Genomic DNA, 27,032 nt, shown 5'->3' on the forward strand with positions numbered 1-27,032 from the left:
GATATCTGCTTTCTTTCCATCAAGTTTTTTTCTATTGTGTTAATAAAGTACCGCTCCACATTTGTTGGTGGTCTCTTAATTGCTTCCCACTCACTGTGAGTCATTACATAGTGTCTTATTTGAAAGTATCTAAACAAGTCTTTCGAAGGTAGATCAAAACATTGCTGTAGCTGTGCAAATTATTTAAAACAGACTCCTTCCATTAATTGATTGATAGTAACCAGGCCCAAATCCGCCCATTTTCTAAAACCCCCATCCTCCATAGCTGGCCGGAATTCTGTATTGTCTGCTATTGGCATGCCCCTAGATATTGATCGTGGACCTCCCCCCTTTTTCCTTACACTTTCCCATACCTTTAATGTATTTGTAATCCATTTGTTACCAATCTTAATTTTTTTCCAGTATGCTTTCCCCAGGAATATTATGGATCTGAGAGGGGTCTTTGGAATTGAGTTTTGCTCAATCTGTACCCATCCGGAATCTAGGTCCTTTTGTATCCAATGCACAAGTATGCGTAATTGAGCTGCCCAGTAGTAGTTTCTTAGGTTTGGCAGACCAAGACCACCCTTGTTCTTTGGCAAACATAGTGTTTTAAGCCTTACTCTAGGTTTTTTCCTCTGCCAGATAAATTTGGATAGGAGTTTATCTAACCTTTTAAAGGTAGTGGCAGGTATTGGTATAGGTAGAGACTGGAAGAGAAAAATAAGTCTAGGTTACACATTCATTCGAATTGATTCTATTCTTCCCAGTAGGGAGAGAGGTAAAATGTCCCATCTGGCCATGTCTGATTTGATTTGTACAATCAACTTTTCGTAGTTTGCTTGATATAACTGATTGCTGCTGGGAGTCAAAATGATTCCTAAATACCTGAATCCGTCTCTAGCCCAATGGAAGGGTGCTATACTATTCAGATGTGTTGGCCATGTTCCCACTATCATCATGGCTTCTGATTTGGTCTCATTTATCTTATAACCTGACAGTTCGCCGTAATTTCTTAAATCCATCATTATGTTTGAAATTGATTCTAAAGGGTTTTTGATATAAAGTAAAATGTCATCAGCAAATAGCGAGATCTTGGGTGTAATGCCTTTTTGGTCATCTATTCCCTGTATCTGAGGGTTTGATCTAATCATCTCCGCTAGTGGCTCTATGCCAATCGCGAATAGTAACGGAGACAAAACGTCTCCTTGGCGTGTCCCTCTCTGTATCTCAAAGAAGTGAGAGCAGTGACCATTCACCCTTACTCTAGACTTAGGATTTTTATATAAACATTTTATCCAATCTATAAATGTGTTATTGAATCCCATACCTTTCAATGTTAGTTCAAGGTACAGCCAATCAACTCTATCAAATGCCTTCTCTCGGCATCTAAGCCGAGAAGCATTGATGGTTCTTTTCGAGATCCAGCCACTGTTTGCAGATTTAAAGTTCTTCTGATGTTGTTAGCACCCTGTCGACCAGTGATAAAGCCAGTCTGGTCTGGGTGTATCAGTTTTATTATATGTTTCTGTATTCTTTTTTCTGAGGGCTTTTTCAACCTGTAACTTGTTCTTGTCAGAGACCAGCAGGGCTGAGTCGTCCGCAAACAGGAACAAGTTGCAGTCACAAGCTGACGACATGTCATTTGCATAAATTAGGAATAGTAGCGGTCCTAGTATGCTTCCTTGTGGAACACCACAGCTCACTGTGAGGGGGGGGGGGATAGGGTACCGTTTACCTCCACCATCTGTTCTCTCCCCTCCAGGTAGGATTGTATCCAGCTCACTGATATACTATCAAAACCAATTGCTTTTAGCTTGTCAATCAGAATGGTGTGATTGACAGTGTCGAAGGCCTTTTGTAGGTCCAGCATGACCATGCCGCAGTATTTGCCCGCGTCCACCTCTTGTTTGATGTGGTCGTTCAAATAGAGAAGGCATGTGTCAGTGGAGTGGGATGTTCTGAAGCCAGATTGGAATTCGTAGATTAGATTTTTTCCTGCGAGGTACTTTTCGATCCGTTCGTATACTATTTTTTCCATGACTTTCGAGATGGATGTAAGGATAGAAACAGGCGGTAGTTGCCCGGGTCTAATTTGCTGCCCTTTTTGTGCAGGGGTGTTACTCTCGCAATTTTGAAGTCCTTGGGGACGTGTCCCTGTTTTATGGAGAGGTTTATTATGTGTGTGATGACTGGGGTGATGGCTGCTGCTGAGTCTCTGAGGAATTTGGAGGGGATGTTGTCATGGCCAGTGGCCTTGTTCGGTTGGAGGGCGCTCAGTTTTTTGAGTACCTCATCTGTAGTTACCATTTCCAGTTTGAAGTCGTCTTTGTTGACGCCTAGGTTCTTGTAGTATGCAAGAACTACCCCATACTGCCCTGAGTGGGAGGGTAGTTTGTTTACCAGTGTTGTGGCTATGTTTGTGAAGAAAGTGTTTAAGTAATTGGCTACATCCAGCTTGTCTGTGATGAGCGTGTTGTCCGTCTTTATGTTTATGTTTGAGAACCTGGTTTTAAGTTTTTTACTGCAGCCTAGTTGATTGTTGAGTAATTTCCAAAGTTCACGTGGTTTATTTTTGTTTTCCTCGGTTTTGTCATTGATGAAATATTTTTTTGCAGTTTTGATCATGGAGTTTACGTCATTTCTTAGGCTACGTTTAGACGGAGAGAGTCTGAACAGAAACCGCAAAAGTCGTCTTACGGTCTCACTTTTAATTTTGCGTTTAGACTAGCGTTTTGGGATGGAATTCTCCGTGCAGACGAGGCTGTAACAACTCGAGACGACTCGACGACTGAGCCCCGCTGTCACACGATTGGCGCATATGTCACATGACGTGCTGTGAAGACCCGCCCTACTCTGCCTCTGATTCGCAGACTGTGGGTGGGGAATGTGATTGGACCAAAGCAGAGTCACTCACAGACAGTGGGTCCAGTCACGCCGCGGGACAGATTCTTGTGTATTTAAAAGTACTGCCAATGTAGCCTTCAGGTGATCGCCATGGATAGAATCAGACATGCTTTGTTTACGCTTCTAGGCTACTGGCGCATGCCTGTGATGTAAGCAGTACGCGCGACGAGAGCCTTGACAACCCTTTCGTCATCGTTTTATGCGGTTTGACAGTTTAGATGATAGCGCAAAGGTTTATCGTTTCTAGGAATTCCACCCTGGAAGGTAGTCTCACCTTTTTGCGGTTTCACCCCGTAAAAACGCTGTTTCCGTATAAACGAAAGGCACATCCGAAAAAATATTTTTGCGGATTCACCTGCTAGCGTTTCCGTCTAAACAGGGCCTTAGTCTGTTTCTTTCTAGTTTGAGTTCAGTCACGTGGTCTTGGAGTTCACTGCTTGTGCTTATGGTAAGCTTTGACTGACTTTTACGAAACTCAGAGCATTTTTTGTCTCTGGCTTTCATAGCGGTCAGTATTTCAGTGTGCATCCATGGCTCAGCGCGATTTTTTACCCTGGTGGTTCTTAGGGGGGCCATGTTGTTTAGTATTGATGAAAATTTGAGAGAGAGTCTGGTGGTCAATTCGGATTGCTGATTGCTACGGTTGGGAAACATAGCGCATCTGGGCTCGTCACCACACGAGCCGGCATCTACCCTGAGCTTCATTTTACCAATCAGAGAGGGGCTTGCAGAAATGGGCTCAACCAATCAGAGAGGGGTCTGCAGAAATGCGGCTACGGAAAGTATAGACGCCACTGGTCCCCCCCCAAAATGGTGAGTGCTACCCATGGTGCAGTGCGCAATTACGGTGTCTTTCGGTCTCTATTGTGTGTATTGTACGGAATTGTATTTGTACCCATTCTGCAATCTGTTAATACAATTTTCAATCAATCAATCAAAAGGTACCCCTGGGTGCTTTTTCTGTTTTGTCACAAAAATACAGGTCCAAACACAGACTATAATATAACATAATTTAATTTACTTTGAAAAAAAAATAGCACTCATCCTGTCGAATCTGCCGATATGGGCCACCGTTGCGCCAAATGCATTCCCCCAACAAACCGCTTGGCGAAAGTGCGAGCCGCGAGCACAAGCGCCATTCGCCTGGTTCGAGGGATTTCATCATTCTTTTCTCCTCCTCGCATTACCACCGCTGTCCATGCTGCGCGGCGCAACATCAGCACTGCTGAGGAGGACCAGCACTGAGCTCTCAGCTGTCCGCCTGCTGCCGCCGTCGAGGAGGCTCCGTCTCGTACCGCAGTCGCTCCGCTCTCCGCCCCAAAACAGGCCGCTGTCCTTGTCGGTCTGCTTGTTCAGGAAGAAGAAGAGAAAGGAGGAGAGTCGTCTCACAGAAGGACAAACCATGGAGGGCAATATCGAAGCGGTTCTCGCCCCGCTGAGGCTGGCGGTGAAAGAGCAGGTTAGCTAAACGTCAAATGTAACGTGACATGATTTGATACGTTGTCTTGCATGTGGGATACTGCTTCGGTAACATCTTGTCCCTCGGTCACCATTCAGGATTATGGCTCAGCAGCAGCCGGTTAGCCGGCTAACTTAACCGGTGTGGCCCGAACCTGTCAATGAATGAAGGCACCGTTCGTTAGCCATTAGCTCGCTTGCTAACGTTAGCTACTTAGTTAACCCTACCGGCTTCTCTATAGGCGCTGCCACGTTTCAATACGCTGTTCCTGTGGGGAGAGGGTGGGGAGAGCACTGCACCACCCAGCTCCTATTGCCGCAGTAATGTTGGCTAGTAACGACAACAAGAAAAGCCGAAATCCCTTTTCCAAAATGTCAGCTGACTGCTCTCTCTCTCCACACTTAACCCATACATGTCACGGAGCTAGGCTGAGGTTTTATGTGCAATGTCCCAGGACTGCACTGACAGTCAGCCACTCCTCGGGGACGTCCATTCTCTTGATATCTTGACCTACTTTTTAAGTGAGGATGATGGCGATCAGATTATACATAACGCACGAATATATATTGGCATGCCTTTATCGTGCCACCCAACCACCTCCAATGTACCGTTTTTACGTCAAATGTATACTCAATTTTCTGGACTATTTTTGTATCACAAACTGTACTGTATTTGCAAATCTGGTATGTCATAAATGTATAGATGTAGCAGTACTGTCTATCTGTATGTCATGTATGTCATCCTGATGAATTGAAAATGGGGGACCCTCACCCTGATGTAAACAAGACAAAAGTATTTCTCTGGTCTACATCCCCTTAACAATTGTGTGTATTGAGCTGTACTGTATTGTACCCATTCTGCAATCTGTTAATAAAGATTTCAATCAATCAATACTGTGTGCACAAGTATTGTTATGATGTCATGGCAACCAATATGGTGCAATTCCGCAGCTCATTGGCCACATGTCATTGTTGTTTGTCCAGATGCCTCCGATCGGATATTATATTAATACATTTTTAAAATCTTTATGTTTGGCTTGAGTTGGAATCAACCCCCTAAATCCTGTCTACTTGCCGAGCTACAAAACACCATACGTTTCAAGTTCAAGTTTCTTTATTATTTTGTCACACTAAAATAAATCAAATCAAATCAAATTTATTTATAAGGCCCAACAACACACGTTAATGTCCCCATGGGCCGTACAGGTCTTCTTTAAACAAGTCAAGAAGAAAACATAACAATAAGTCAAGAACAGAACAAGGACACCATAAGGTCCAACAAATTTAAAATAAATGCAAATAAATGAAAGAATGCAAGCACTCCCAGACATACCCCACGCGAAGGTAAGGAAAAACTCACTAAAACCTAACAATAGGTAAAAATGCTCCACAGGCCTGTGGAGGAGAGAAACCTTAGAAGGGCCATTCAAGGGGGGATCCTCCCTTCTTAGATGTCGGTGATAGTAGTGTTGCAGACGGACAGTTGGTAAGCATGCACTCAAGTGTGTAGTGAAACACAGATGAGTGCATGCAATAGCAACTGAACATTTTGAAAGATTAAAGATAGAGCTGATAGCGATAGCAACTGAACATTTTACGATGAAATGCTTGTTTCTGTATGAGTCCCTGAGTGTGCTTCATACAGTAAAAAAAGTAACTAAAAAAGTAAGTAAAGAGGAATATTCAATATATACATATAATCATATACAATACAGAGTAAAATAAATCATAAGGAAATCATTTTGTGAATAAACTCCCAGGGGTTCGAACCCCTTTTTAGATCTGATCTGTGAACGTTCTCGGCATCATATCATATCTTTAAAACTCTTCTTCAGGGGGATTTGGTGCGTCAAATGAAACAGGACGGTGCTCCTGATGTGGACGTCGCTAAAGCTGTGGCTGTACTGAAAACGAGGAAGAGATTGTTTGAGACTAAGGTGAGTCACCGTTCTGTTGCTGTCTACTGAATCTACGTGACATTTCCTCTTGAGTCATTCTGGCTTAAATGATTGTGGCGGTAGAGAGTAGAGACTACATGCCCTCAGTAGGACTGCAAACCCGCAAGTCGTTGTCATTTTAACCATAAACGTTTTTTTTTTTTTAATAAACCTATCCCTAACCTTAACCTCTCCCACTACCTACAAATTAAAAATAAATGTAAACATTTTCTTCTGGGGTGTGGGTTTGCAGGCCCAGTGAGGGAGTTTAGTCTCTCCGTGCTGGAGCATTATTGCCTCCATGTCATGTGATGGAGGATGTGGCTATTTAGTTGACTATGCATTTCTCATAATCAGATAATCCCCTATGCAGGAACTGTCCTTGCAACCCAAAGATGACATAGTAGATAGAACCAAGATGGAGGACACTCTGAAAAGAAGATTCTTCTACGACCAGGCGTTTGCCATCTATGGAGGTAAGATCGGGGTCAGCGAATACTGGGCAGGTCTAGGTTCCGGTCGACGTGTCAAATCATCAGAAGCAAACTGTTTTAAATGTTCTCTTACCATGCGGTACTGTTCCTCCAGGTGTGAGCGGCCTGTATGACTTTGGGCCTGTGGGCTGCGCGCTGAAGAACAACATCCTGCAGATCTGGAGGCAGCACTTCATCCAAGAGGAGCAGATCCTGGAGATAGACTGCACCATGCTGACCCCAGAGTCCGTCCTCAAGTAGGTGTAGTGAGGAAACTCCGGAGCACTATCGTGACTTTTGTTACTATATAGATTTTTGTCAGAAATTCAAATCCACTGAATGTTATTTGATCTGTTCCTCAGTATTATTTATAAATAACAAACGAAAATATACAGGGAATATGCAACAATTTACACTGGGATAAGTGTTAATATGAGGAAATCAGTCTATTGAAATCCTGTTTTTATGTGAAAGGAGCTAGTAGCGTGTTTGAGGACTGATCTTTATCATATAAGAAGTGCAGGCGTTCTTGAAGAAAGCGGGTTTGGCAGGATGGTATTGGACCATGGCAGGACACCTCAGGACAATTGGACTATGGCAGGACACCTCAGGACAGTATTGGGCCATGGCAGGACAGTATTGAACCATGGTAGGACACCTCAGGACAGTATTGGACCATGGCAGGACAGTATTGGACCGTGGCAGGACAGTATTGGACCGTGGCAGGACACCTCAGGACAGTATTGGACTGTGGCAGGACACCCTAGGACAGTATTCGACCATGGCAGGAGTCAGGACACCTCAGGACAGTATTGGAGGACACCTCAGGACACCTAAATTAATTAATTTCAATTGTCCCACTTTCTTCATATGAACTTGATCTCAGTAAAATCTTTAGAAATGGTTGCATGTTGTGTTTATTGTTGTTAATTCAGTTTAGTACGTTTTACAGAAACAGGCACACAGAAATTCAGCTATTTATGCATGGGAGCTGCCACTCAAAGCAGCCTTCCATAGCCCGGTTGCTGATGCTGAAACATCCTTTTTTTATTTAGTTGGAAAGGCATCTAAAAAAACATCTAGTTTTTACAAAGGGAAATCTCTCACTGACTGTTCTTTTCATAGGACTTCAGGGCATGTGGACAAATTTGCTGACTACATGGTTAAAGACGTCAAGAATGGTGAATGCTTCAGGGCGGACCATCTCCTCAAAGGTCAGTGTGTTCCTCTACTGCATATATACTTTTTTTTGTATCTACTTTTTTCTCCCATTTTCTATATTTTTTTCTCCCATCCCAATTTCGTATCATCCAATTCAACCCTCCCCTGTCACGAACGCTGTTTCTTGCCTCCCACAAGCCGGCTGCAATGTGGACTAAGTCATACATAGCACAAGTCCCCTCTGGTACTTGAGGTAACAGCAGTCGCATCTTTTCACCTGCGCAGCTCGATCTCTCAGTGGCGAGGAGTAACGCGTGGGAGGCTCACGCTGCCCCCGACACTTCCTGATTCTACTGCGCAGGCGCACCAACCGACCTGTAGGAGTCGCTGTCCACCACGCCCGATCCCCACCCATCAGTTTCCCACCCCCTAATACGGCCAATGTGTATTAGTACGGACGACCAGCTAAACTGAAAGCAAATGTGGAGCCCAGCGTCTCCAGATTTCGTGGCGAGCGCCTTGCCCACTACGCCACGTAGCCGCCCCTCTACTGCATATATACTTTTAATATATATATTGTGGTGGACACTAGATGGAGGTGTCTCACTTCAGAATGGATACTGATTGAGTGACAGGAGGGAGTTGACTTAAAGGATAACTCCACTTTTTTTGGAAATTTGCTTATTTAACATCTTCCCTGGAGTTAGACAAGAAGATGCATACCTTTTTTGTCTCTGTGCGTGCATTTTAGCTTTGGGAATAGACGCTCCGTTAGCATAGCTTAGCTTCATCACTGGAAGTGAGGCAGGACAGTAGCCTTACAGTGCCTTACAGTGTATTGCAAGGTCTGACATTGACCAAACTTGATATGCATGACCTTGGTGGGCTCTAGGTCAACTCCTGAAAAGGGGGTCAATGTCAGACTTTGCAATCAAAAGTTAGGGGGCTAATAACCCTTGCCATAATTTCAGTGCGCCCCTAACTTTTGATTGCAAGGTCTGACATTGACCCCCTTTTCAGGAGTTGACCTAGAGCCCACCAAGGTCATGCATATCAAGTTTGGTCAATGTCAGACCTTGCAATACACTGTAAGGCACTGTAAGGCTACTGTCCTGCCTCACTTCCAGTGATGAAGCTAAGCTATGCTAACGGAGCGTCTATTCCCAAAGCTAAAATGCACGCACAGAGACAAAAAAGGTATGCATCTTCTTGTCTAACTCCAGGGAAGATGTTAAATAAGCTAATTTCCAAAAAAAGTGGAGTTATCCTTTAAGGGTGTGGCTGTACCTTGGTTCTGTTGGATTTGTTTGGAAGTAAAGTTCAGAGACTCGATACGCCGTCTGCTCGTCTCATTGATACACTTCCACAGTGGTGACCCTAAACGTGTGAAATATGAGCGATAACGAGAATCCATCGATATCACAATATCTTCTTCTTAGGTATGGAAAATCATTGGTTAAACAATCCAATGGATGTTCATCATATTGGACTGCATGGTAATGGGTAGTGTTACGGATCAGAAGAAGCAGGACATTTGCTCTACTTCTGTCAGCAGCATGAGGAAAATAGGCAGACCTTGGCACTCCCAAATGAATGGAGTTGGATGTTTGTTTGTTTATTTTACACATGTATACATTAAAAAATTCAGATTTTTGGAAACTTATCCCTACTCGCCAATGATTATGTTGATCGGTGGAGTCGGCACAATCTGTTCCTCACACCAGCTCCGGCTCAGTTAAACCAATGCAAAATCCATGGGGTCAAGCTCCTGTCCAAAAATCAGAGCTATGCCTCTCTAAGAGTTTCAAGTTTCTTTATTAGTTGTCATACAGAAATACAGAATACTTTTGCATGAAATGCTTCTTTCTGTTTTGCTCCTGAGTGTGCTAGATAAAATAAAAAGATAGTATAAAATAAGTATAAAATAGAAAGTCAAGTACGTAAACAAGTGTAAACAAATGTTCAATATACAGTATATGTACAGTATATACAATGCAGATACAGTACAGTGTAGAAATGGTGAGGTATAGCTTAGCTTGTGGTGCCACCTTGTGGTGGTGAGGTGCAATGAGGTATGAGATTGATGTGCAAATCTCCTTACCAATAAATATAAAGCGTTAGTGTCTAAAGTGGGTGCTACAGTGTGTTGTTTATTTAAAGTGAGTGTGTGGATGTATTTGATGGTTTGTTATTGTTCATTGAGCATCCTGATGGCCTGGGGATAAAAGCTCCTTCTGATTTGTAAGAGTCATGATTTGTAAGAGTCATGAATGATGAATGACGTTTGAAGAGAGAACGAGAGAGAGAGAGAGATCAGTGTTGTCTGCCAGGCTGCTGCTTGGCTTGGGCGCTGGGTATCGGTGTCGTGCCCAGGGGAGAGGGGAAGCTGCTGGATCAGCAGGAATCACAGCCACTGGAGCTGTGCCAACGTTCAGAGGAGGAGGGAGATTTCAATCCTTCTTTAAACGAATCCTTTCTTAATGAATGGTGGTGTAACAATTCCATCCTTCTGACTCTTCAGGTGACAAATTGATGCATCCTAAAAATAATTTTCTTTTACCATGGGTTTGATGCAATTTTGATTAATTTAGATATGTTTTTCTTTATGTTATAGGTATGCAAATGTGATCAAAATGATTCGGTCAGCAATAGTTGAAGAATGAAATTAAAATCTCAGAACCAAGTTATATAATAATAATAAATTATTTGTATAAATGGATACATTTAATTTTGATTTCAATTATACAGATTGATTCGATTTCCACATTTATATCGATCGTCCACCCTGATGCATTAAATAATGTTTTACACCCCTAACTAATAGCACATAATAATAATAATAATAATAATAATAATAATAATAATAATAATAATAATAATAATAATAATAATAATAATTATTATTATTATTATTATTGCCTGATAACATTATTGTGACCATTCATGTTGTTGGTAGAAATACCTCTTCTTTCCTGACCACATCCTCCCAGCAAGAACATGTCACACTACAGTTCAGCAAGGATCCAACAAAACATGGAAGTACCCTGACATTTTTTGTTTCAATCCCTGTCCACAGCCCACCTCCAGAAGCTGGGAACTGATAAGAAGTGTAGCGCTGAGAAGAAGGCTGAGATGGAGAGCGTCATCACTCAGGTTAGTGAACAGGGGTGACGTTGAAACCTCTGCAAGTTGGAGGACGTTACAAGGTAGAAATGGTCGACTCAGGAGTTTCTGGGAGGCAGGATGGCCTAGGTAAAGAGCCGGACCAGTAACTGAAACTCCGACAGGAGGATGTATTTCAACTGTGAGCTGGTGACTGAGGATTGGATGGTATTACGTTTACATTTAGTCATTTAGCTGATGCTTTTATCCAAAGCGACTTACATGTCCTGTATGACAAGTCATCAGGAAGGGCACAAATCTATCAGCTGAGTAACAATGTTCATCAAAGTGTTGAGTGCTACAGTGTAGTTTAGTATATTAGGACAAGTGCATGACAATAAGGTTAGTTAAGGGTTAGACACTCAACACTTTGAACATTGTTACTCAGCTGATAGAATTGTACCCTTCCTGCTGACTTGTTGCACAAAACTTGTAAGTCGCTTTGGATAAAAGCGTCAGCTAAATGACTAAATCTAAAATGTACTACTCCAGGGGCGCTGCACTGCGGGCGACCCTGCACTCTGACCTCTCTGAAGACATGTAGATTTGTGGGGTATTGTATATGTATGTGTAACTACGAGGGAAAAGACATTATTTAAATGGCCTTGTGTAATTCGACAATGATGTAAATCTTTTTGTCAATCTCATTTGCAGTTGGACAACAACACCCAGCAAGAGTTGACTGACCTCTTCGTGAAATACAACGTCAAGTCACCCATCACAGGAAATGACCTCACAGCCCCCATGTCCTTCAACTTGATGTTCCAGACGTCCATTGGGCCAGGAGGGAACATGCCAGGGTACAAACCAGCCTAACAGTCTTAACTAGGGACTTCTGCTGAGTCCTAGATTCCTAGGAGTATTTGCTAGTACAGGGTTCTGATCCGATCCATTACTTTTACCGTACCATATAGACCCAGACGGTTCTATTGGGGCGTAGGATAGTATTGGACACCTAAATTAATGTAATTAAATTGTCCCACTTTCTTCAGAAGAAGAGAATCCCTGGTGGTTCCCAGACACAACTCCCAAGTGCTGATGTGTGGGTTTTGTACAAAACGAGTGCACAGAAATTCAGCGATTTATGCATGGGAGCTGCCACTCAAACCAGCCTTCCATAGCCCGGTTGCTGAGACATTCTTTTTTTTATTTAGCTGGAAAGGCATATAAAAATATCTAGTTTTTACAAAGGGCATAATCGGATGTTATTTTCATAGGACATCAGGGCATGTGGGAGAGTTTGTCTTTGTGTTATTTTCATAGGACAACAATTTTTCTTCTACGTTTGAGATATCTAGTACCCATCTATATGTGAATAAGGCAGATGCTCTCTTGGTATTGGAATTTAGTATTTGATAAATTCTCAGATACTGATGCGCTATTTAGATCAATATCTGAATTGGTGCATCTCTCCTCTTAACCTTTACCAGTAGTATACATCTACCTTGATGTTGCCTCATATTCTGTTAATCTGCTGTGGAAATCTCACAAATGAATTAAATTTCGCAGCTATCTAAGGCCTGAAACCGCTCAGGGGATCTTCCTCAACTTCAAGCGCCTGTTGGAGTTCAACCAGGGAAAACTTCCCTTTGCTGCTGCACAGATTGGCACTTCATTCAGGAATGAAATCTCGCCCCGCTCTGGACTCATCCGTGTTAGGTGAGTGACACAGCGATGTTGAACCTGTAGCTGTCTCTTCTTACCCATTTATGCCCATTGCCACTGAGAACATTGTTATCCATAATGCATGTGGTTTAAAAGGCATGCTTCCAGTGTTGTCCTGTTGCTATACTAATGATTTCAAACAAGGTAAGGCAAAAGGTAATTGTGTAGGTTTCACTGATGAAATGTACTAATTTATATATTTTATACCCAGTTTAATCACCTGTACATTGTATATTACTATTGCACTTCAGTGTTTTCTTAGGCAGTTAGCCTCGCTGGTATGCGCGCCATTAGCGTTAGCCACGCTTCTAGGCCTCTTTGCTTTTGGAAAGAATGATAAAAATATATACTGTATATATTGTACTTTTTTATGTATTTACATTTTTTTTGCATTCGACTAAGGTTGGCAGTCGACTACGGCTCCTTTCGATCGATTAGTCGACTATTCGACTAATCGGGGTCAGCCCTCACTTCCTTGTCTCTGCTTTATGCGGTGTCTCTGTGTAAACAGATCTGCTACATGTAGTACATTCACCCTGCCATTCTTTGTGCTCAATTCTGATTTATTGCTCGGATCAGATTTTTTTTGTTTGGCTGTTCACATTACTTTTTAAAATATCAGATTCCAGTGTGAACTGGTCACGCTCCTGAACTGACCCGCATGCGCAAATTAACAATATAGAAGATGGACGTGAGAAGAGATTTTTACAAATTTCAATCTAGAGTGACGTAAAAGTAGCATGTCAGCTGCATGAGGTCTCATTGCAAAAGATCAGATCTGTATCTGATTTAGGACCACATATGAAAGTGGCCCAAATTACAATTGAAAAGATCAGATTCCCTTCCAAAGATTTGTGCTGTTCACACTGTTGTGAAACATTCAGATCTGAGTCACATTTCATTTGGGCCACTTTCGCCTGCAGTGTGAACATAGCCCATGTGTAAGAGACCTAAGTGCCAGACTTTGAACTGCTCCCCGTGCCCCTACAGGGAGTTCACCATGGCCGAGATCGAGCACTTTGTGGACCCAGCCGAGAAGGTCCACCCCAAGTTCCCCAACGTGGCCGACCTGGACATCACCCTGTACTCCTCCAAGGCCCAGACGAGTGGCCAGTCGGCCCATATCATGAGGCTGGGGGATGCTGTGGAGCAGGTATGGGGGGGGGGGTCGCCTTATGAACCTCCATACTTGAGTCTGTGTTCATCCTCAGTGCTGAGATCATCTTTGTGTCCTGTATGAAAACGCTAGAACAGAGATGGTCCTTAAGGGACACCAGTGCTAACCCTCTTAACCCTTTCCAGTGTTTTTTTTTTTTTTTTTTGGAATGTTTAGTTTGAATTATATCTTGGAATTCTAGAAGTCGATAGCTTTCAGTCACCAGTAACCATTGTTATGTCATTATTAATACTACAACTCTGTACATACATGTGATTTGCACTATACTCAGTAGTACTAATTGATATATTTTATACCCAGTTTAATCACCTGTATATTGCTGTTGCACTTGCACTCTGATTGGATGCCAAACTTATTTTCGTTGTATTGTACTTGTGCTGCATGATGACAATACATTTTAATCGAATCTAATTACCGGTAGAGATGTCCGTTCTCAAGATCTATCTCACATGTGAGACTACACCTGAAAGGGTTAAAAGAAAAAGGGACTATAGCTAGAGGGAGAATAGCTTATAGCAGACTTAATGATATTACAATATTTTTGCTAATGAAGTGAAATATTTATTATCATCAACTATCAAGTTTGTTTTTATAGTGTACATTTTGGCTACTTCCTTGAACATACAGAGAGGGGGAGAGACCCCCCCCCCCCCTTTCCTCACTATTAGAACTCCATGAAACTGATTTATCATGTGCCTGTGAGCTAGCTTAGTTAGCACTAGCAGCTAAGGTTTTTAACCGCAATGGGCATATAGTAATTGCGAGGATATAAAGCATGTTAAAGATGCATTTATTGGACCCGTTGCTCGCGGAGTTTACATAGAAACAGCGCGACTCCCAAGAGGAGTTATTTATCACATAATTTATCACGCTAATGAGGCTATAGAACGCAGGGCTGAAGAGCTGCCAAGCTGCTTCTAAACTGTAAAGTGTGGGTATCAGCCAGGCTCAGCCCCTCGCTTCCAGCTGGAGCGAAACACGGGGAAGTTATGTGACTGTCGAGTCCTGGCTCTAGGCAGAATCGCGAATAGTGGTTAACTCTATTTTTAACGTGATTCATGCGCATGTTATGACTTTGAACGTCTGCCATTTCCACTGCAAAAGGCACATTTAACCAGGGGTGCGTTGCTGATTTCAAAGCTGGTTGCACAGTGTTTTAATGATGCCACGTGCACGCGCGCTCCTGGGCGCATGCGCATAAATGTTCCCTCGCGTGCGCACAGACTAAAGACAATGCCTAATTGCCTTTCATTCACAAGTTGTGTGAATGTATCTGAGAACGTATTTGAACATGCCTGACGACCTGCGCTATTGTTATGCAAAGTAGCCAAAGGTACTTAGCGAGTTGGCGCATCAGTCGAGTGCAGCGCATTCCTGTGTGCACGCGCATGCACATGCTTCTGCTCACAGAGCCGGTTGCACGGTGGGTCTTGGACTTCCTGACGGGCAGACCCCAGGTGGTAAGAGCAGGCAACTGCACCTCCTCATCCATCACGCTCAACATAGGGGCCCCCCAGGGCTGTGTTCTGAGCCCCCTCCTCTACTCCCTGTACACACATGACTGCGTAGCACAGCGGAACAACAACACCATCATCAAATTTGCTGATGACACAGTAGTGGTGGGCCTGATCTCTGCCAACGACGAAAAGGCCTACCTGGAAGAGGTAGAGAACCTGTCACAGTGGTGTCAGGAGAACTGCCTCTCCCTGAACGTCAGCAAAACAAAAGAGATGATTGTGGACTTCAGGAGGTCGGGGGTCAAGGACTACAGCCCCCTCAGCATCGACGGGGCACCGGTTGAGAGAGTGAACAGTTTCAAGTACCTCGGAGCCCACATATCCGAGGATTTGACATGGACCACACACATTGACAGTGTTGTGAAGAAGGCACGACAACGCCTCTACTTCCTCAGGCGCCTAAGGATGTTCCAAGTCAGTCAGAAGATCCTTAGGAACTTCTACTCATGTACAATAGAGAGCATCCTGACTGGCAACATCACCTCCTGGTTTGGGAATAGCACTGCACAAGACCGTAGCAGACTACAAAGAGTGACACGTTCAGCCGAACGCACAATTGGAGGGGGGCTTCCCACCCTCCAGAACATTTACAACAAGCGGTGCAAGGGGAAGGCTAAGAGAATTATTAAGGACTCGAGCCACCCGAACAACTGCCTCTTTGAGCTGCTGCGGTCAGGCAAGCGATACCGGAGTCTTAAGGCGAGCACAGAAAGACTCAGAAGAAGCTTCTATCCCCAGGCCATCAGGCTGCTAAACGAACAATAAACACTATGCAACAACCATCAAATGCTCACAGCACACACACCCACACGCACACACTCACTTAAACAAACAAACACACTGCAGCACCCACTCTCCACACTTTAGATCACACAAACACACTTTATATTTATTGATAAAGGATTTGCACTACAACTCGTACACCTACTGTAAATTGTACCTAAATTGCACCTCATCCTATTTCTGCCTTGCACTATATAGTATTGTATATTATTAGTACACTACACAGTATTGTATATTATATGGTAACTCAGTTACGTCTACTCTGCATCGAACATTGTACATATGTCTATATTGAACACTGTGACCTCATTTTTTTTACTTCTAATTTACAATGCTATACTATGTTATTTTATTTCATACTTATCTTGTCTTGCACAGTCTCTGGAGCGTAACAGTAAGAAGCATTTTGTATAAAAGTATTCTGTACTTCTGTATGACAACTATTAAAGAAACTTGAAAAAACGGCGTGCAACCCCGTCCCAATCGTCCCATGAGCAACGCACCCCTGCATTTAACAATGCGACGCGTCGATCATGAATATGCAAATCGACAGAATTTACTCGTCGACTAGGTTGACGAATCGCGTGACAGCCCTCCACAACAGTGACACTGGGATAATAAGCAACTGAAGCATTGAAATCTGACTCAATCCATCTCTTCTCTTGTCTTTTATAGGGAATAATCAATAACTCCGTCCTGGGGTATTTCATTGGGAGGATTTACCTCTACCTTACTAAAGTGGGCGTGGCCAAAAACAAGCTCCGCTTCCGTCAGCACATGGACAACGAGATGGCCCACTACGCCTGCGACTGCTGGGACGCCGAGACCAAAACCTCTTACGTAGGTTCAGGTTGCTCTCCTCGCGGAGCTTTTCCAATGTGCCGATGATATAGTGATTGAATGTAGATTGGTATGGTTTTGCCCATGAAGAATGTAGACTTTTTACCATTTCTATTGCAGTGCTGCAAATTTGCAGTATAGTTACACATGTTGGAGTGGTAGGGGGTTCCTACGTCTGTGTTGTTTACAAGGGAGTCCGATATTGATACCGACATTGGATACCGGGATAAAATGGGGTATTTATTAGAATATCTCTAATCCTAAAACCTGATACCAAGAGCATTTGTAACATGTCAGAAATCAAAGCAATTTTTGACAACATAGAAAGATGTTGGATGCCTCTAATGGAGGCATGAAATGGGACCATAGATTTGGAGTCATTGGACAAAAGTGACTAGAGGAATCCCAACTTTCCAAGTCTATGATGTTCAGTAAAACTAATCGGATCGGATCAGTATTCTGAAAAGGTACATGTTTTGACGTTGTCGTCCTTTCTGCAGGGCTGGATAGAGATCGTGGGCTGTGCCGACCGCTCATGCTATGATCTGAAGTCTCACGCGCGGGTCACCAAGGTCCCACTAGCTGCTGAGAAGCCTCTCAAAGAACCCATATCCTTTTAATCCCTGGTCTGCAACTCTATTAAAGGTAACGAGTAGGGATGTCCCGATCCGATCGGGATAAGGGGCGATCACGTGATTTTCCGAAGATCGGGATTGGCATTTTTTTTTTTTTTTTTTTCACTTTTTTTTTTTTATTCAACAAACATGACCATGTTCACGTCTTAAACTCATACTGAGGCCTTAGTTTTAAATTGCATATCATCATTCATTTATTTATTGTCACACAGAGCAGAAGAATTTTGCCAAAACAAACCAATAGTATCCAGCTGCAGAACGTGAACATGGTTACGGAACATTATTATTTTTTATTTCTCCACGTGGTAAATACACAGGTCACAACATGTTTACAGGAACGTTTTGGAGTTGTATTTGGAGTGTATTTCGTGACTGTAGGGAACGTCAGGGTACAGGTCTGACCCACTTCCAGTGATGAAGCTAAGCTACGCTAACGGAGCAGCTGTTCCCTAAGCCTAATGCACGCACAGAGAAGAAAAGGGTATGTATCTCTCCAGGGAAGATGGCAAATAAGCTAATTTCCAAAAAATTTGGCGTTTTCCTTTAAGACTAAAACTAAAATGAAAATAGCTGCCAAAATTAACACTGATTAGATGTGTATTGTGATATTGGGCTATACAAATACTTGACTTGGACTTCACTTAGTTCATAAACCAGTAAGTCATACTAGAATATAAACGTCATCTGACTGTAAGTCGTACTAGAATATAAACGTCAATTCACTGTGGGAACTCACCATTTTATGGCTCGACAAAGTCAATGTCGGCGCCTCATTTATTGTCTATGAAGCAGCCCCAGAGTTGACATCCTGGACACATTCAACCGGTCCCAGAGTGGCTATCTTCCCAAATATTGACTGAATTGTCACAGGGTACAGGAATAATAATAATAATAATAATAATAATGGGTTTGTTAATAATATATTGAATTGCTATGATCATCTTCTTTTGCTGTTGAACGACAAACACCATTGATTTGCACTGAGCCACAGGCTCTTCATCATCTTCATTCTCCTTAACCTCTTCACACAAAGTTGTAAATGTCGTCCAGTTTGAGCCCAACAAAGGAGCCATTGGCAAGGCCTACAAGAAGGATGCTAAGCTAGCGATGGAGTATCTCTCTGTGTGTGACGAGTGCTTCATCACAGAGCAGGAACAGCTGCTCAACGACAAGGGGTGAGTGCTGATGATATCGGGTCACATGAGGGCAATCTGGGCACAGGGTCAACTCTCTCAGGTGTAGCGGCTAACGGGCCGGATTCTAATCTAATGATGATGTCACAGTGACTACTGGTGTTGTCACGATACCAACATTTTGACTTTGATACCGATACCAGTCGAAGTATCGCAATACCGGTTCTAAAACTATACCACCTACCTAAAATATCAGGAAAAGTAATGGAATATAAGTTATTTATTGAGTTGATGTTGAAACTTAAATAATCAAATTAATTTCCATGTGTTTATTATCTCTCCACTCCACACTATGTTGGTGCGGGTGCCAGCACAGGAGATGATATTATATAAAAAATTTATAAATTATGTTTTGTATGCAAATCAAGATGGAGAGAGAGAGACTTTTCTAGTGTCTGTGTATTGTGCAACCCTAGTGGGTACTGGCCGCTGAAAGAGAAGAGTTCTGTCTAAAAACAACATACTCCTGAAAGTGTATATATATATACATACACATAATAATGAAGTTGTCCTTTCTACTGTGTGCAGGGAGTTTACCATCGAGACGGATGGCAAGTCTTTCAAACTCACCAAGGACATGGTTGCTGTGAAGAGGTTCCAGAAGACCGTTTACGGTAAGAGACCGTTCCTTAGCAACACTAGTTGGGAGAAGGATATTAAGTGAAAATGACGCCACTGAAGGGTGAAGAAGCCACACTCAGTCGCCTGCCTCTTTGTTTTGCAGTGGAAGAAGTAGTTCCTAATGTAATCGAGCCCTCCTTTGGCATCGGCAGAATCATGTACTCAATCTTTGAGCACACATTCCAAGTCAGAGAAGGTGACGAACAGAGAACGGTAAGCCAGTTGCCTTTAACGACACTATTGATAGGCTATTGATAGGCCTAGAGTGCCTTGTCGCCCTAATTCAGTATGAACAAAAAGGTCTGCCAAAAGATTTCATTGTTGTTTATCAGCTTGATGTTTTAAAAAAGGTCGGACTTTCTTGGGTGCTAATAATTGTGACATTCATGTTTTTGAGAAGAATTATAATTTCTTATAATAATAATAATAATAATAATAATAATCTTGAACAATTTAAACTCATATTTTTTGTGTAAAATGAAGCTAATAAACAATGATATTTCTTTGTTCATATTTACCTATGGTGCCAATAATTCACAAGGGCACTGTATACACTAATGAAACTGCACATACTGTTGAGTAGTTTATAGTTTAGTTTAGTGAGTTTCAGTTTAAATGTGTTTGTTAGAGCGGGACAACGTACATTAACACATTGAGTGCCGCGCATGTTCTCCTACTGGTCGGTACAAGGGAACCCTGAAGTCATCCGCACGCTTCCTCCAACACGCGCGGCGACAGCCAGTGACACTTTTTTCACCTGGCAGCGAGGACTCTCATTGGTGAAGCGTAACGCGTGGGAGGTCACGCTGCCTTCATCAAGTCCTGCCTGCGCTGAGCAAGCGCCCAGACCTGACCCGTAGGCGTCGCTATCCACAACGCCACATTCCCACCCATGACTTTCCTCCTCCTAACTCAGCCAAACAATTTAGTATGACGATCAGCCCAAGCCAAGGCAATGCTGACTCCGGGAGTCGAGACCGCAGCCTCTTGCATTGGTGACGAGCGCAATCTCCGCTACGCCACCTGACCTCCACATTTCCGTTTTATACCGTTTTGAATATGAACATAGTCCGGCCGCTTCTGAGCAATTCCAGGGAAAATACACAAACAGCGTTTGTGTAATTCAATAAACACGTTGTCATTTTTCGCCTGATTATCGGATCTTCCTGAAATCAATGCTAGATCATCACTATTATCCTTTGTCGTGCACGCATGCAATGTGATTTAGACCGGCGTGCCCCCCCCCCCCCCCCCCCCCCTGCAACCCAATGGCACACAGTCATACACATAAAACACAGATAGCTTCAATAGCTGTAGAAATAAATATCAGATCAACGCAAGCTTTCATATATGGTGTCCTTACCTGGTCTCTGAAGTAATGCAAAAAAAAAAGAATCCAATAATCTCATCGCCATTCCAGTTATCCACAGCGATCCTGTCCCCGACGTTGTTGGGCATTGCACTTCAACGGGCGGGCGGGGTCAGTAGTCCAAATCATCCCTACAAGTGTGTGTTTTGCCGGAGTGTTTAGGACCTGCCCCTATGCCGCAGCTCGGTAGAGAAAATAAACTAACCCGTTTCTAACTGGTGCAATAATGCCGGAAGGCGTTAGAGGGCGGTATAAGACCGTCTGCCAGCTCAGACACACTCAGAACAGTACGCACAACGTGCCCCGCTGAATTATGAATGGCAATAGATAATAAAATAAATACCGTGACAGAAACGTAGATCTACGTTTCCGGCACTCAACGATCGGGCGACAGAAACGTAGATCTGCGTGAACGGCAATCAAAGTGTTAAGGAACATTTTATAAAATATAATGTAAATGTTCCCAATTGTAGCCAAAAGACTAGTTTACATTGGCAGTCCCCCTGCCAGAAATAATGGGCTAGTACAAAAAAGATTCAAACACAAGTACACACACATTAGCAATAACATACATAATTTGCATACATAGGTGCTTGTTTGTATAGAGAAATAACCGGTGTTATTGTGGTGATGTTAGCATTAGACCAGGTGGGTAGACACAGTAGTTTATGTAGGATAGTATGAGATAAAACATGTACATTTTTGCTGCCTCTGTGGACATGTGGTTCATAGTGAGCTAGTATAGTGAATGGATTTGTTTTCATCTTTACTAACCGTGAATTCTCTCTTCAGTATTTCAGCTTCCCTGCTACCGTAGCTCCCTACAAATGCTCCGTCCTTCCCTTGAGCCAAAACCAGGAATTTGTGCCTTTCGTTAAGGAGCTATGTAAGTGCTCGCATAACGGATCGTATGCATTTCCTGTTTTGAAATCCTGTGTTCTATTCCACCGTCTTGGTTATCATCACTAACTGTTATTCACCGTCCACAGCGGAGGCGTTCACCAAAGACGGCGTGTCCCACAAGGTGGACGACTCCTCAGGGTCCATCGGGAGGCGCTACGCCAGGACGGACGAGATCGGCGTGGCCTTCGGCATCACTGTTGATTTTGACACTGTGAACAAGACGCCCCATACTGCCACTCTGAGAGACCGCGACTGCATGAGGCAGATCAGGGCTGAGGTACAGTCACAATACACATCCCCTTGTTTCTCACTTTTATTCAAAAGGTGGCGCTACTGATTTTTTATTATGTAATTGGAGGTTTTAAGATGCGGAAGCACCTGTTTACTGCAGTGTTAAGTAATCAAAACAATAGGCAGAACACACCGTAGTTGTTATAAACTCATGATTTCCTGACTAGGTTTTTTTCTTCTTTTTAATCTTTGGACATTTAGCAAGCCCTGGTTTGCCTTATTATGGAGACCAGGTTAAAGTAGGCTAATCTGAGCGTTTCTCACACATTTTCTAGATTAAATAAAAAAGTCAAAGCAGAGGAAGGCATTTGCTGTGACATTGTCTTGAGGCAGTTTTACTGAGAAAATAAAATGCTGAATTTTTATTATGTTTGTAGTAGGGTGGCTCCATTATGGCAAAAGCCATAATCACTTATTTTGATTGATATAATTATGATTATTAAACAGAAGTGCTCACTGATTTGAGAACATAATATGCATTTATTTAGCTTTATTTTTATTTTTAAATTTTTTAACTGAAACGATAAATAAATAAATAAATGTAAGTGAAAATATACAAATAACTCACCAATTTACACCAACTGCAAATTACTAAATAATTTGTTTCTTTTTTTCATGATTGTGGGAAGCTAAAATAATTACAATTTAAACTTGATTAATCACCCAGCCCTAGTTTGTAGTATGAAGTTAATAATCTGTTCTCTCTCTCTCTCTCTTCCCCCCCCCCCCCCCCCCCCCCCACAGGTCAGTGATTTGCCAGGGATCGTGCGGGATCTGGCCAACGGCAGCATGACCTGGGCGGAGGTGGAGAGCAAGTACCCCATCTTTGAGGGGCAGGAGACCAGCAAGAAGGACACAATCGAGGAATAAATCTGCTGCTCATCCCACAATAACTGTTGAGAAAAATCTACAGACTCTTTGCATAATGCATCCATAGGAACAACACTGCAACTGCAATTCGACAAGCAACTGACGTCCACAGAAGGCATCGTCGTGTTCTACTACTCAAATGCAAATAACGGAAATTGAATTTCAAAAATAAATTATGTATTAATGGTACCTAACAATTACGGAACGGTTACAAAGTAATGACTCTGTTCTCTTGTTTGGCGACATTTCACCTGTGGCGTCTTCTCATACACGTTTTTAAAAAGGGAAAGCACTTGTTCAGGTTGTGGAGTCTTTATGTGGAAGGAAGGAGGCTTTCACCATTCCAGAAGGGCAAACTGGATCAAGATCATTTCAATCATGTTGATCTAATAAATACAACCAGCACTTACTGGACATGGGCACATGATCACTGTATTTGTGTGAGGACTTCTGAAGGATGTTTTGATTTGCATTCATGACTTTCAAGTTGTCAAATTTACCTTTTTATTATGTTTGTATTTTTATCATTCATAGTTAAACTTGCTGTAAGTGGTATTTTAACCATTTATGCAGTGTGGAGTTTGGATAAAGTGGGAACCAGACAATCTTATTTATTTATTGCAGGGCGGAGGGACTGGGAGACCCATGTTGCCGACCAGACACTATATCAGTGATGGCTGTCTAGTGTAGAGCAGAGCTATCATTTTAACATGTAGACTACAGTACTTATTTTAACAAACAAAAACGCCGCTTACAGCACCTTAACTGGGAAGATCTAGGCTTGTATAATTGATTGATTGATTGAAAACTTTATTAACAGATTGCAGAATGGGTACAACTCAATACACACAATTGTTAAGTGGATGCAGACCAATTCATCAGGACATATGACATACATGACATACAGATACAGTACTGCTACATCTATACATTTATGACATACCAGATTTGCAAATACAGTACTGTTTGTGATACAAAAATAGTCCAGAAAAGGGAGTATATACATTTGACATAAAAACTACATTGGAGGGGGGGGGGGGGGGGACACTACAACTGTACAAGCAAAATTGTACATTGGAATATTGACAACCATACTAGGTAATTTACTGTACATTTGAGGGGGGGGGACACTGTATAAACAAGCAAAACTACATTGGAATATTGACAACCATACTAGGTAATTTACTCTACATTGGAGCGGGTTGGGTTAGGACATTTACAGGGGCCAGTTTCGAATTGCAGTCTCCCGTAGGTGTTCTTTGAGAGTGGTTTTGTAAGTGGGTAGTGATTCACATTCCTTTACAGCTTTAGGTAGGGCGTTCCACATTGATGTGGCATAATTGCGAAACGTGTTTAGTCCCTTGTTTGAGCCGAATCTGGGTTTAACATGATTTGTGGAGCTCCCTCTGGTGTTGTGATCGTGGTATTCACTGACCTTTGGGAAGTATTTTGACATGTACATGGTACCTTGGTCGTGTAGTGTATAGTTGTAGACCAGGCCCATTGCAAGTTGCTGTACTCTGTCGTCTACTCTAAGCCATCCTAGGTTGTCAAAGTGGTCAGGGGTGAGGTGGGTTCTAGGAGTAAGGTCAAGCAGTAGTCTGACCAGTTTGTTTTGAGATTGGTTTGTAATTTTGTTTTTAGCGCCTTTGAGGTGCTTTGGTACCATGAGGTGCAAGCATAGTCGTAGTACCCTTGAATGAGTGCTCCTGCCAGAGTCTTCAGGGTATTCTTGTTTACCAGAGAGGAGATCCGGTACAAGAATCGAGTTCGTTGGTTGACTTTTTTTTATTACATTGGATGCCATTTTGTCACAGGAAAGATTAGCCTCTAGGATGGAACCCAAGTAGGTAATTTCATCTTTCCTTGTGACAATATTGTCACCCACTGTAACTGAGAAGCCGTCGGTCTTGCTGAGTTTGTTATTTGAACCGAAGAGAATGGACTCTGTTTTGCCCATGTGTAATGATAGTTTGTTATCAGCGAGCCATATACAGATTTTGCCTAGTTCTGAGCTGAGGGTTTTTTCAACCTGTAACTTGTTCTTGTCAGAGACCAGCAGTAATGACTTTTACTCAAGGTGGCTATAGTGTTTTAACGGGAAAGATGGTGATGTACTTGTTGATTATTATACTTGAGTAAAGTACAAATCCCCCAAAACAGTACTCAAGTATTGTAACGAAGTACATCCTATATGTCTCAAACGCGCTCTCCGGCTGATGCAACAAAAGCCTTGGTTTACAGGAAAGAATACCTCCTGGAGCTAAGATCCTACGCGCCTCCCCTCCACCTCCACGCCTATACTATAGCTTGCAAAAAAAGGTGAAACCAAAAGTGCCCATCTGCCACAGTTGTAAGTGTGCTGTTCGTTAGTTCAGGCGTTTGGTTCAGATTAAAGAGGGATAACTCCGCAGCTGCTATGGAAGAGGTGCTCGCTCCGCTCAGAGAAGCTGTGAGGCAACAGGTACGATCTCTACTAACATAACAATCGGTATAGTCATTTTGGAATGTCCGTATGTATGCAACTGTCAACCAGAAAGACCCCCACATACATTTTTTGGAAATGAGAATGACCGCTAAATCAGAGGCAGGCCGGTGTGACTTGAAGAGATAATGTTTTTTCCCAGGGTGATCTGGTTCGCCAAATGAAGGAACAGAGCGCATCCGAAGCGGACAACAGTAAAGCCGTGGCAGAGTTGAAGGCACGGAAGAGAGCTCTTGAGGCCAAGGTGAGTTCAGGAGGTCAGGGTTCATAATAAACCGTCCCTTCCCTTTGTCACATCAAACTGGCTATACACGTTTTCAATGCACTATTTAATTCCACGTGACTTTACCTTCGTTTTAGCCCACACAAACTGATGCTATCTCCTCGTAATTAATTCATTATTCATCTCCTTCCCACATCCCCACTCCTAGGAGCTGGCTTTGCAGCCCAAAGATGACATTGTTGACCGATCAAAAATGGAAGATACGTTAAAAAGGAGATTTTTCTATGACCAGGCTTTTGCCATTTATGGAGGTAAAACGAGAATCCGCTAGCTTTATGATGATATATGTACAGCAGGAAATTAATTTGCCACACAAAGTATTAGAATATAAATGGCCTATACAAAGAATTAACGCTTGCATGTGATTTTAATAGGCTGCACAGGATATTTAATATTGCAATGTATGTTTAAAGATGTGAGCTATGCAGTTTGGGGAGATACATTTAGCAGAGCCTGCAATTTGTTTACATAATATGATAATATGTAGTCCTTACAAACATTTTGAGGTACTGTGAATCAAACGACAACAGTGAAACATGACCTTTCAAGCTTCAAACAGTGTTCCAGGGACCCAGTTTTACTCACAAGACAAATATATATATTTATATACACATTTAATTTTATGAACCTAGCTATTGAGTGTGTTACCTCTTGACAACCTGCTGGTCTCCTCCAGGTGTGAGCGGCCTGTATGACTTTGGGCCTGTGGGCTGCGCGCTGAAGAACAACATCCTGCAGATCTGGAGGCAGCACTTCATCCAGGAGGAGCAGATCCTGGAGATAGACTGCACCATGCTGACCCCAGAGTCCGTCCTCAAGTAGGTGCCATTCATGGAGAGGTGGAGAGGGTCCAAAGTGGGCAATACAAACTTTTTAATGTGAAGGACTCCAACATTTCCTATGATTATTTACCCTGGGACCCTCATATGATAATATAATTGTTGTTGGATATGATTTTAGTTGAGAATCTCATAAATAGTTAGGTGTGGAGACCGTTGACAGAGTGAAACCTGTCACTCTACTCATGTGCTTCTACTAGTGAATAAATAAAAAAATAATTATAATGGTTGGGGACCCCCTGGAACCTCGCCCAAGGACTCCTGAACCCCACTCCTTTTTAAGTTTGCAAAGTGGTTTCAAACCTAATTATCTAATTATTATTATTATTATTATTATTATTATTATTATTATTATTATTATTATTATTATTATTATTATTATAAATTATTATTCGTGTGTACATTGAAACCAAAGTCAGTAGAGGTACAATACTTAAGGATTATGAATAAAAAAGTCACACTCCTAAGAGATTTTACAAATACA

General features: G+C 42.4%; 2 protein-coding genes across 3 annotated transcripts in view; both read left to right on the plus strand.

Moving 5' to 3' along the window:
- The first annotated feature begins 4,057 nt into the window (after nucleotides 1–4,057).
- LOC311238147 (glycine--tRNA ligase-like) lies at nucleotides 4,058–23,363 on the plus strand. Its single transcript, XM_084326158.1, has 17 exons — nucleotides 4,058–4,345; nucleotides 6,180–6,281; nucleotides 6,655–6,757; nucleotides 6,870–7,011; nucleotides 7,880–7,968; nucleotides 10,992–11,068; nucleotides 11,732–11,877; nucleotides 12,587–12,736; nucleotides 13,733–13,895; nucleotides 16,895–17,059; nucleotides 17,560–17,666; nucleotides 18,723–18,869; nucleotides 19,416–19,501; nucleotides 19,612–19,721; nucleotides 21,670–21,763; nucleotides 21,867–22,057; nucleotides 22,816–23,363. Exons 1-17 carry the CDS (start codon nucleotides 4,085–4,087, stop codon nucleotides 22,939–22,941), a joined length of 2,259 nt encoding a protein of 752 aa, XP_084182284.1. The 5' UTR covers nucleotides 4,058–4,084; the 3' UTR covers nucleotides 22,942–23,363.
- Nucleotides 23,364–25,238: 1,875 nt separating this feature from the next.
- The window catches only part of LOC311237742 (glycine--tRNA ligase-like), a 60,521-nt gene continuing 58,727 nt past the window's right edge, over nucleotides 25,239–27,032 (plus strand). For both annotated transcript variants that reach the window (XM_084325718.1, XM_084325719.1), the window contains exons 1-4: nucleotides 25,239–25,405; nucleotides 25,569–25,670; nucleotides 25,858–25,960; nucleotides 26,386–26,527. In XM_084325718.1, coding sequence (XP_084181844.1) covers nucleotides 25,361–25,405; nucleotides 25,569–25,670; nucleotides 25,858–25,960; nucleotides 26,386–26,527 — 392 coding nt within the window. In that variant the 5' untranslated portion in view covers nucleotides 25,239–25,360. The remainder of the gene's footprint in view (nucleotides 25,406–25,568; nucleotides 25,671–25,857; nucleotides 25,961–26,385; nucleotides 26,528–27,032) is intronic.

The sequence above is a fragment of the Notolepis coatsorum genome (genome assembly GCF_963971535.1).
Source record: "Notolepis coatsorum genome assembly, chromosome: 12".
NCBI classification, from domain to species: Eukaryota; Metazoa; Chordata; class Actinopteri; order Aulopiformes; family Paralepididae; genus Notolepis; species Notolepis coatsorum.